Source organism: Carassius auratus, unplaced genomic scaffold, assembly GCF_003368295.1.
Source record: "Carassius auratus strain Wakin unplaced genomic scaffold, ASM336829v1 scaf_tig00044692, whole genome shotgun sequence".
Lineage (NCBI taxonomy): Eukaryota > Metazoa > Chordata > Actinopteri > Cypriniformes > Cyprinidae > Carassius > Carassius auratus.
In genome coordinates this window covers 1-12,130 of record NW_020526844.1, presented here as the reverse complement: position 1 = coordinate 12,130, position 12,130 = coordinate 1, and the positions used below count along the sequence as shown (strand labels likewise).

At 35.0% G+C, this 12,130-nt stretch overlaps 1 protein-coding gene across 1 annotated transcript; it reads left to right on the top strand.

Annotated features, from left to right (window-relative positions):
- The first annotated feature begins 1,168 nt into the window (after positions 1-1,168).
- LOC113087399 (lymphocyte antigen 75-like) lies at positions 1,169-11,003 on the top strand. The gene is made up of 10 exons (XM_026255579.1): positions 1,169-1,359; positions 4,395-4,567; positions 5,615-5,773; positions 6,756-6,872; positions 8,632-8,766; positions 8,849-9,049; positions 9,746-9,903; positions 10,004-10,113; positions 10,247-10,335; positions 10,816-11,003. The coding sequence occupies exons 4-8, from the start codon at positions 6,815-6,817 to the stop codon at positions 10,076-10,078; spliced, it is 627 nt and encodes a 208-aa protein (XP_026111364.1). The 5' UTR covers positions 1,169-1,359; positions 4,395-4,567; positions 5,615-5,773; positions 6,756-6,814; the 3' UTR covers positions 10,079-10,113; positions 10,247-10,335; positions 10,816-11,003.
- The last annotated feature ends 1,127 nt before the right edge of the window (positions 11,004-12,130 follow it).

The window sequence follows — 12,130 nt, the reverse complement described above, 5'->3', positions numbered from 1 at the left end:
TAATATTTAATCTATCTTTAATTGTATTACGTAATATTAAATTCTACATAATTCTAAATTTTATTAAAAATAATTGGATTAAAAAAAACATTAGATTTACTTATTTACTGAATATAATATTTGTAATGAGCACACATGCTTTTGTAGGCACACACACACACACACACACACACACATATAGAGAGGGAGAGGGAGAGGGAGAGGGAGAATATTTTTATTTTTATTATTTAACTTTTTCAATTTATTTATTAAATTGAACTTTAATTATATTACATTCTAATTGTATTTAAATCTAAATCTAATGTAATACATTTTCTTAACATTATATATATATATATATATGTGTGTGTGTGTGTGTGTGTGTGTCTGTGTATGTGTATGTTTGCTCGCACATACTTGTGTAGGTTTATACTTAGATAAATCATTCGTGTGCAGTTAAAATACACCCTTGTTAAATATGTTTCATAGAAGCAAACAAACAAAAAAGCTTCATGTGTGTTTTTCAGAGAATTGCTGTTTGTTTTGTTGGGGCTGCAGTGACCGCCCAGCCTCACCAGAGCACAGCGTGACTCAAAGAGCCCTTTGTTTTCTGCCTGTTGTTCTAAACAGCGAAGTCCAAAGGAGCGTACATACACTATTATGAGACAGCTTTGACACTGAATCAGACACGTGGAAAATAACTTCTCTTTGGCAAGAGAGAAATACCAGTTAATAATCCGAAGTTTATTTAAATGCACTCCAAGGCTGCTTTAACATAAACACCCAATGTATAAACAAAGCCTGCTCCAGACGTTTGAGAAGGTCATCTAAGGACGCTTGGATCTTAATTATCTTTGTTGATTTAGATAAAGCAGTGATGAAAAGCACATGGTAGTTGACTGAATTAGATATAAAGCACTTTAGCACATGCTGAGTCGGTTGCTCTCTTCTGTCATCATCTCATGCAGGATGTAATTGCATCAAATAACAAAATCTGATTTATTTATGCAGGAGAGGACACGTTTACTATCCAGCACAATAGCAGTGGGAAGTGCCTCCTGGTCCAGGATGGAGCCTTGAAGTTGGGTGATTGCTCGTCGGTGCCGGCCGTCTCGTGGAAATGGGGTTCGGCCCACAGACTGTTCCACATGGAGACCTCAAAGTGTCTGGGTATGGAGGTGCGCTCTAAAACCGTGATCCTGTTCAGCTGCGACTCCACGGAGATTCTGCGCTGGAACTGCTACGAGGACATCATCTACACAGAATACCAAATGAAACTCAGCGTCGGGACCAACGACTCTGTGACCGCCAAGAGGGACGGACAGGACACTTGGAAAAGAGGACGGAGCTCGGAAAACATCTGTCAGCAGCCTTATCGAAGTATGTTGCTTTCATTCATGCACATGATGCTTATTACGAGGTGCTGCAGCTCTAATGTTTCACAAGGTAGCTGGAGGTTCAAACCCTAGAAAGGTGATGACTGAACCATTGGGCCTTTGAGAAAGGTTGTCTAGGGTTATGGTCCTTGTAAGAAGTCGTTTTAGATAAATGTGTCTGCAAAAAGATGGCGCATTTGCTCACAACAGTGCTTTCTTGACCTGGCAAGCTCTAATCGGATTGGCTGACAAGTTCTGGGATTGAGGGCACACAGGTTTTTTTTTTCAGTTTCCTAGAGACAGTTTAACTAGAAACAGAGTATTGTGCACATAAAGAGGTTGATGCAATTAGTGAGACTGTATCTATCAAATAAATAGTGCTGTCGATTAATCGCGATTAATCGCATTCAAAATAAAAGTTTTTGCATGCATATATTTAAGAAAAATGTTGTTTATATATTAAATATATGATATATATTAAATATGTATATGGTTTTCCTGTGGAATTGGACTACTTTATCAATGTTGTTGCATGTTGTTTATCATGTCCGTGGGTTGAAGCGACCCCAACAACATGCATTTTAGGCCCCGGAATGCAATTTATTTCAATCTGTATTAAGTCTTAATATTAAAAAGTCATTTTACTACTTACATAATTAAAGTATAAAACATTGTTATTTACAATACACACACCTATGTATTTTCTAAATATATACAGCACGTGTGTGTATTTATATGCACATAATAAATATACTAAGCAAACATATATTATGTAAACAAAAACAATTATTTTGGATGTGATTAATCGCGATTAATCATTTGACGGCACTAAAATTTCAATTTCAATTTATTTATTTAAATGGGACCGTGCATATTCATGAAAGTACAATCAAAGTTGAACGTAAATACGCCGGATTTAGCACAATGCTAATTTCCATCCGTAGTCCCAGACATAAACAAATACAAACCAAAAAACAAACAGACAATATACATATCAACAAATATACATATTTAGCTAAATAGACAATAAAAGTTCCTATACCTTATTGTACTTATTGTAATATTAATTTAAAATGCATAAATGCCTGTACATAGACATCCCAAAGTGCTTATTATAAATATATAAATAAAATAAATATGAATAAATAATAATAAAATAATAAATAAAAATACAAGAATATATTTGTACAGCTATATATTATTTTTCTATATTTAATTTCTGACACATGCGGCACACATCTCTTTTTTTGTTGGCCTGTGGTTTACTTTGTGTTGCACTTGCACAGTCTTGCAGCAGGTGCATGGGGGGTGCTCTGCTGTGGTTTAACAGTTGTTCAGATCATCCAGTTCATCTGCTTTCAGTTGCTCTGCCCCGCAGGAAGAGTCTTGAATGTTAGCTCAAACAGCTACTGTTATATAATGTGATTGTGGCAATATAATACTGGAGTTTATGGGAAACTCTACTTCCTCATATATTTACTGAGCAAATCGATTGCTTCAATTCTGGCAGTAAATGGCTAGCAAGTTTTCTCTCAGTTTTTCTTTCGACTAACATAGTTTCTGTACATTCTCAGATTGCAAATATTTAAAAAACATTGTTAGGATTTTTTTCAGTTCCGCTTAATCGTTTTTGTTTTTACCTCAAATATACAGAAGTTATAATTCAAAATTGTATGTTGCTAGCCAAGGCTGCATTTATTTATTCACTTTCTATTTAATTTCAATTTAATATCATTTAAAATGTACTCCAGTCTTCAGTGTCACCCGATCCTTCAAATATCATTCTAATATTCTAATTTAGAGCTTAAAAAACGATTTATGTTATTATATTATTATTATTAAGGTTGACAGTTGTGCTGCTTAATTTTTTTAGCATGCTTTGATAAATGAAAAGTAAAAAATAAGTGTTTATTTGAAATATAAATATTTTGTAACATAGTTTTATACACTTTAAGTCATTTTAATGCGTCCTGAATAAAATGATTAATTGATTTTCATGAAAAAAACATACTGCACAAACATTAGAATTGTGGAATAAACCGCATTGTATGTAACTTAAAAATTATATGTGACAATTATTATTTTTTTTATTAAAAATGATCCAAAATCAATTACTGAGCAAGTACATAACCAATCATTGTTCAGAATCATTGTTCCTTAAATTAGCCCGATCCGGTATAATTAAACTAGACATAAATAGAGTTACGGTAATGAAATTCGAATGGTATGACGATTACAGGTTAGACTGAACAGAAATATAAATCCAAAGACAATGCCAAAACACACTAATACACCAATACACACAGTCATGCAATGTTTATGTTGCTAACATTAACAACTTGAGAACAAAGTATAACAGTAATAAGAATTTGCATGGTTTGGTGTGATCTGAGCAAACTTTGCGATGGTGCAATTTATTAGAAACCTTTTTTTTTAATTGGTCAGAACAAAACTGGCAGACATGTTACTTCAGATGAGATTTCATGCTGGAACTTTTTATTTTGGACATACTTCTAAGACACAGTATCTGAAATGATGAAGTACAGTGAATATCCACACTGGTGTTGACTGATAGCTGGACATACATCTTAACACTTTAGATTCCTCCTCGCTGATGCACAACACACATAAAGAAGAAAATTGCACAAATAACTGCAGTTGCAGGTTTCAAACAGAGATCAAGGCTTTTATTCACTGACTGTGTGAATGTAGCCAAAAGGTTCCCACAAGAGTTCTGATATTTTTTTGTCATGACATTGCATCTTAGAATTGTATAGGAGCAGTAGTACATGAGCATTCAGAAAACTTCTTTCAAAATCCATAGTGAATGGTGATTTAAAGAAGATCTGTGTGGCGAGATGAGAGAAATTTTGGCATGTATTTATTAAGCTCTGAATCTTCACTCTAACTAAATCAAAACCAAATTTACCCCATGATTTTATTTACGAGTCATTTGTTCCTCTGAGGATGTGCCAAAGGGAAGATTTTAGCTACACAAGCCCCACAAACAGAATAAATTCCTGTTCCCCTGTTCCTCAGGGATGCACACAAGCGGGGGAATTCTAACGGGGCACCCTGTGAGTTCCCCTTCCTCTACAATGGGACCTGGCACCACAGCTGTCTGCCTGGCACCGGAAACAATACACTGGACTGGTGCTCCACCACAGCTAACTATGATCTACAGAAGAAGTGGGGGAATTGCCTGAAGTATGGTAAGGTTTACTCCGCTCAACCACTGCTGGGGTTTTCCCAGAGGACAGCTAGAAAGACAAAGTACATGTGACTCATTTTACAAAACACTGAGACATTGAGCGATTGACTATAAGATGCTAATTAGCATTAGCATATGTATATATATACACATTATTCATTATTTTTTTATTTTCTTTTTATGGCTTATTAAGAACACATTTTATTATGAAATGAACAGATGAAATAACTTTCAGTTTAATTTTTAAAAAAAATATATCTTAAAGGGGTTGTGAAATACATTATTTCGCAATTTTTCCTGGGGTGCACTTATAATTTTTGTATAATTTTTACATAATATTTTTTCAAAATGCAATTTGCAAAATGCAATAATACAAATAAAAGACCATTTTAGGAAACATACAGGATGTTTTTAATTGCAATGACCTCTTACATGTAAAAATAAAATGAAAGAAAATTTGATCTCTCAATTCATGACCCCTTTAAATTATTTATTTATTTAAATTTCTGTGCACATCTTTTTATGTATGAACGCTTCTTATCTAAATAAATAAATTCATAAAATATTTATTTTCTGAACACATTGTCTTTTTATCTACAAATACTTTTTGTTTATTCAGAAAAGATTTAAATGTTTCGATTTAAATACAATAAATAAATAAGTAAATACAATAAGTGATTATGGGTTTTCTAAAATGTGTTTTTTTCTGTGAAAAACTATGCCACAGATGTATGACGTTGGAGCAGAACACTTTAGTCAAACTTTTCCCATCAAACACCACTCTGACCTGCTAGACCTGCTAGACCTGCTAGGTTTTAAGTGGAAACTCATGCTGGTTTAAGCTGCGCTTTTTACACTGTTCTCTTCTCGCAAAGCCATTTGAACTATATTGCACATTCCTTAAATATGACTGCTTATACTTTTCTGAAAAAACTCTCCAAAGGTCAGAGACAGAATGAAAGATTACATATGGGTGGGAGTTAAACAGATGGAGGTTTGTATAATAAAAGAATTGTAACTAACCTCCTACCCGTTTTCTTTCATTTAGTGGAAGGATGCATTAATTTATGGGAGAAAGCCCCTGTGAAAGGACGCTGCTATCAGGTGGTCTCCACAGCGGTGGTGACCTGGCACGAGGCGCGGGATGCCTGTCGCAGTCAAGGCGGAGATCTGCTCAGCGTGTCCAGCCCTCAAGAGCTTGACTTCTGTAAGACTCATTCCTCATTTTTACTTTTGTGCTTTAATCTTGTTTTGTTATGAGCTCTGAAATTGCTACAGCATTCTGTTATACATAGAGTACTGTTTAAAAGTTTGAGGTTGTTGTTTTTTTTTGTCTCTTATGGTCACCAAAATTATACTATTTTATGTATTTCAAAATATTATTACAATTAATATATTTTTTAGTGGATAAGACGCATGCCATTGGTCGGAGAGACCTGGGTTCGAATCCACTGTGAGACACCAATGTGTCCCTGAGCAAGACAACTTCACTTTGGATAAAAGCGTCAGCTAAATGAATAAATGTAAATGTAAATGTATCAGTGTTAAAAATGACTCTACTGTCTAGTGTATATCTAATGTATCCGAGTAACTTTCTTAATACTTTTTTTCTGGAGACCATGATCATTTTTATCACATTTTATTTACTGATTGGATGCATTAATATATTTTTTGATAACAGTTTACTGTCTGTTTTGATGAATTCTCTCTCTGCGTAGTAGTCATATTTTCAGTGATCTTGCCTATCTATTAGCATCTACCCCAGTTGGTCAATTATTACTTTATTTACAACAGCGTATGTACATTTGAGTTGTAAAATTACTTCTGCATCTCCATCCATATTCTTCAAATGCTGTCGCCCAGTTCCATGTTAATGTTGACAGACTACTCTAAGTGGGCCATTAGTAGGTTAGCTTTGTTGAAATTTCTCAAACTTTATACCATTTTCCAACCATTGCTCCGTGGCTGACTTAGCAACACTGACACAACCAATAGCATAAGTTCAGGGGCGGGGCTATTTGTTTGTCCGACCAATAGGAGCTGGTGGGAGTGTTAGAGAAACCTGTTTGAAAACACTTATTATTTTTGGTGCACAATTACACATTTCAGGATTAATTCTCGATGACCTCGCAGCTAAGTTCATATTTTTACTTAGTTTAATATTCATTGTTTATCTCCTTCCCCTGCAGTTAAAAATCAGAAAGACTTGCCAAGCAAGCTGTGGATCGGCTTGAACCATCTGGACTGGATGCAGGGTTGGCAGTGGTCAGATGGATCAGCTTTATCTTTTGCCCCTTGGGAAACAGGTGATTTTAACCGAAAAATGTCTTATAAAGAATCTTGTAGTAGATTACTGTTCTTTCATGTTTCAAAGGGATAGTTCAACCGCATGTTGTTCAGGTAAACATATGGAAGAGGTGGAATCTCTGACGTAATATTTTCCTTTTGGATGCTTTTTCCCTTTTTCTAACCCACTGTGCCACCATCTGTTGTGCCCTACATCTAAAGCACATTATATTTATGGCGTTACAGTCTTTCAGATTCCCAGTGATTCAGGTTATCTTATCTTCTCTTATCTTGGTGCAAGAGTACTGTGCAAGCAGCCAGTGACAATGACCTTTCTGTCGCCGTTAATGTGCCAGTGTGTGGGCATACAAGGATAGTTGTTTCGCTAGAAGAACAAACTGATGACTTGAACGGCGTGTTTATGCAGTAGACACAGGCAGAATCTGTCTCTGTGATGACGCCATTGTCATGATGTGGGCGGTTTGTCTCTCCTCACCCCATGTGTGTCCTGTCAATACAGTGAACTGTTTCTATAAACACTTTTTATGCCAGTGATTTGCACACAGTCTTGGAGAAGTTACTCCAATAACGTAATCTGATAAAAAAAAACGTGGTCTTGAAGAAATCTAAATTCTATTTATCTTTGACATATAAGAGGTCATTGTGCTCCAAAAACATTTCAGAACTCAAAAAGTACTTGTTAATCTAAAAACAGGTAATATTGAAGGCAGTCTGCCAAAACAACAGCTTGTGGAATGTACCACTTTATGATGTCATAGTGTGGCTAAACTCCGCCTCCGCAGAAGAAGATCAACGCCTGCTTCTACATCACTGCCTGTTTAGCCCCGCCCAACGATTCATGCATGTAGTGATTATGACACAGAACCAAATGATATAGATGCTCAGAATACAACAAGATGCTGTGGAAAAAACTTCTTTCTCATCCCAATGTTAGGAAAGAGTGGATAAACTTTAAGAAATAACTCGTCCTTTGTGTATTTAGTTTTACTGCGGATTCGTTTAGAAACAAGACACAGTTCGACGGAGGATTTTCAGTACGACTGAAATTAAAGACAATGCTGTGCCAACTATATTGGATCTGACAGTAATGTCACTACACACAAGAGTGAGATTGTTTTTATTATGTGTTCACTATTGCTTTGGCTGTTTTTACAGATTGCACCTTTTTTAAACAGAGCGTGGGGGTTAAAAACAGGACATAAAATAACCTTTTACTTCAAAATAATGATGATTTTGATGGAAAATCTTGACAATTTTAGAAGTAAACCTCAGGGAACAGTATAACATAATAAAAAAGACAGTTCATGACCCCTTTAGGTGTTTGTACTAATGAACTGCATTTGAATGTATTTGGATGACATTAATAGATCATATATGATGCCATTGATGCAAATGTGAAATCATTAATTATAGTAATATTTATAATAAACATCTTTTAATATCCAATTAAATCATCTAATGTGATAATTCCAGCACATTTACAGTAATGTTATTTTAGTTTATCGACACACTCTCCCTGCTAAATTAATAAATGAAGAAAATATTAATTTTAATGAAATAAAATAAAAAGTTTTTGGATGTTACATTTAGGTTTTATACTAATAATACATTTGAACACCTGTATATAACACACATGTCCATGAAACAATAAATATAAAGAGCTTTCTTAAAAAGAATGAGTGAAAATGTAATGGGATTAGATGAATGCACTGTTTGCATGAAGTGCTTTGTTTGTGTGTCACACGGCGTGTTTGTTAGGCATCCCGATCAGATCTCTTATATCGGACGAGGACTGTGGAGTTCTGAAGGAGCCGCTGCGTTTCGGTGCAGAGACGTGTGAAAATCGGCTTCCCTTCATCTGCATGAAGAATGACAAAGACAGTGAGAGTACAGGTCAGATACTGCCCTCTTGTTCTGTTTTCCTTTCTTTTTTTCCTCACTTTCACAGCAGATGTCTCTCTCCCTCTCCTTTCAGCAGTCAGGGAGGTATATAAGCCCACGGTGTGTAAAGATGGTTGGACTGGGTGGAAAGGATTCTGTTATAAACTCCACAGTAAAACCGAGTCAAAACTGTCCCAGCATGAAGCTCTGAGCATGTGTCAGGAAGATTACTCTGACCTTGCCAGCATCCACAGTTTAGAGGATATTGAAATGCTACACACAAATTTTCACTCAGGTAAACACACAGCTATTAACAACACATGTTCTGAGAAAGCAAGCCGATTGGAAAGTCATCGTTGTGTTTAATGTTAATCTCTAAGCTTTCTTGTTTTTTAATGTAGTTAGCATGACAAAGCTTGTAAATAAAGAAATAATTGTAATGGATTCTGATATATTTATTTTTTCCCTTTGAATTGCATATTTTGTAGTAGCCTACACAGCTTTAATGTTTTTCAAAATGCATGGGAAATGCAAAAACTGAACTAAATAATTTTTCTTAAGTTTGATTAAATTACTTTGTAATATACTGTATGTATGCATGTAAAATATGTATTATTTAGAAAATGTATCAGGGATATTATTATAATTTTTTTGCCTTTTTATAATTTAAGGCCTTAAAAGATCTTAAATGAGAGCATACAATCTTAGTTGCATTAAATGTTAAATACATTGCTAAAAAAAAAACTGATATTTTCCTAAGTATTTTTGTTTTCTTATGCAAATATTTAATCATTGAGATTTCACTTGAGAACTTGAAATTGAACAAAAAGAAACAAATTATGCTCAAATAAAAAAAAAAGTATCTATCTGTCCGTGGGATTTATTATGTAACACATATAATTTATAATAATAATTTATGTATATTATTTGTTTTATACAGTGTCATACATTTGTAAAGACTTGATATGTTTTATGACTTTATATGTGACAGATCTGAAGACAGAGGTATGGATTGGTCTTGTTGGTAATGGAAACACCTCAGTTTTTGAATGGGTCGATAAAGAACCGGTTTCTTTCACATACTGGGCCAGAGCTCAACCTCCACCACTTCTACCAAACACCATCCACTGTGTGTACTATTCAGGAGAGGTTTGTGTGTGTGTGTTTCGTCATGTCAGATTATATCACATAAATAAGAGCGCTGATCTTAATATTAGCTCGGATCTATTTTCTCTATGCGTGTTTGCAGCATCATACATGGTCTGTGTCTGATTGTGAAAAGCCGAGGGCTTACATGTGTAAGTCGAATGGGAGTTTTGAATGAGAGCGCCCCAGAGGAAGGCTTGCCCTCCAGACGGGGTGAGTGACCATCACTATGGAACAATGAACTCCTAACTCCATGGATATACAACATGTTTGTGCTTCATGTTGTTGTTATTGCCGCCCATGTGAATCTTATTCATGAATAAACAGACAGTTTTTTCTTCTCTAGAATTGGAGGAGACATGGCAATGCTTGCTATAAAGTGGAAACTGAGCCGGTGTTTTATAAAAACAGCTGCCATCTCACCATTAATAACAGGTGACTGTTAATATATATTAGATTTACAACTCATAAGATCAGCGTGATACAAAGAGCAATAATCTTGTAGTTAATAGTATCGCTGAAAACATTGGTTTAGAATGTCACACTAATACATCAAGATGCAAGACGTAAAAATGTACTTTTCCTGGAACAGATACATTATTTTTCCTGCATAAGAACAACAGTTTTAGTTTTTTTCTCAGAAAATAGCCACTTAATTGTTCAAGTGATAAAAAAAAAACTTATTCTGGTGCCAGTTCCTTTAAAAATTACCACTATATTAAGACTGTATCTTAAAAAAAACTAGCTACTTTTATACCAACTAGCAGTTAGCCAAGGAGTAACTGCCTAAAAACTGTATTTTAATGACTGCTATGTCAAGTATGATAAATAATAACAGTGAGCCATTAATAAAACTAAACTAATTTCTAATTAGACATTTTCTAGTAACATGAAGATATATAATCCCCTCTCTAGATTTGAACAGGCCTTCATTAACAGTCTTCTGAAAGAGCACATCAGCACTGAGGTGTTGTATTTCTGGACCGGGCTACAGGACACTAAAGGGTCCAGGGAGTACCACTGGATCGGTCAGGATGGGACAGCAGGCGAGGTCACCTACACCAACTGGAAATGGCTAGAACCAGGTAATGCACATCATGGGATCGACTGAGGTTGTTACATAATATAAATTAAAGGTATAGTCCCACCCAAAAATTCAAATTGCCACATGATTTACTCACTTACTCAAGCCCTCCTAGGTGTATACAGCTTTCTCTCTTTCAGACGAATACAGTTGGACTTGATACTTAAAAATTTCCTTGCTCTTCCAAGCTTTATAATTGAAGTGAATGGCTGTTGATATTCAATTGTCCGATAGAAGTTCCAATAAAGTGCCCCATCCAACATTAAAAAGTGCTCCATATGGCTCCAGGAGGAATTTATGCAATTTTGTAATAAAAATATCCATACTTAAAATGTATAAACCAAAATATCTAGCTTCTGCTAACTGTTGTACTGTAGAGAGTGGCGTTCCAGCGGGTGACGTAGGATGTTAGCATAGCTTAAGCTCCGGTGAGAATATGCTAGTCTCTCGACAACCAAGTTTTGTTTAAAGCAAAAAAAAGCCAATCTCTTGGTTTATATCGAAATACTTTGACATTTTTCTTTACAAATCCTTTTTTTTTGTACTTTTAAATTCATGATCGGTATTTGTTTTTTTTCTCTCTCATCTCTGGAACGCCACTCTCATGAACGTATGACTGTTAGCGGAAGATTACGGTTTAGAAAAGTTTCAAATATGGATATTTTTCTTACAAAACACATTGATTCGACTTTTCATACCTTTTATAGACCTTGACGCTGTTATTTACTTGGCAGTCTATGGGACAGTCTCAAGCCTCCAGGTTTTCATCCAAAATATCTTAAATTGTGTTTCGGAAGACGAACTGTGCTTTTACGGGTTTGAAAATGACATGGGAGGAAGTGATTAATTAGAAAATTTTCATTTTAGGGTGGATTATCCCTTTAATGCTACCATAGCATTACCCTTTGTCCTACCCCACTCATATGGCATCTTTTTTTTTGGTAACACTTTAGAATAGGTAACACTTGCTAACTGTTAACTACGACATTTCTCTCAATAAATTCTTAATTTTCTGCTTATTAATAGTTAGTAAGATAGTTGTTAGGTTTAGGTATTGGATAAGATTAGGGATGTAGAATAAGTAGAATAAGGCATTAATATGTTCTCAATTAGCATGAATACATGGCTAATAATCTAGTGATATGC

What these genes read in the sequence shown, in the direction of transcription:
- LOC113087399 (XM_026255579.1), top strand. Translation starts at nt 6,815, where the DNA reads ATGCAGGGTTGGCAGTGGTCAGATGGATCAGCTTTATCTTTTGCCCCT. An exon ending in TTTTGCCCCTTGGGAAACAG is followed by an intron (nt 6,873 to 8,631) that starts GTGATTTTAACC and finishes CGTGTTTGTTAG; the next exon opens with GCATCCCGATCAGATCTCTT. An exon ending in ACACACAAATTTTCACTCAG is followed by an intron (nt 9,050 to 9,745) that starts GTAAACACACAG and finishes TATATGTGACAG; the next exon opens with ATCTGAAGACAGAGGTATGG.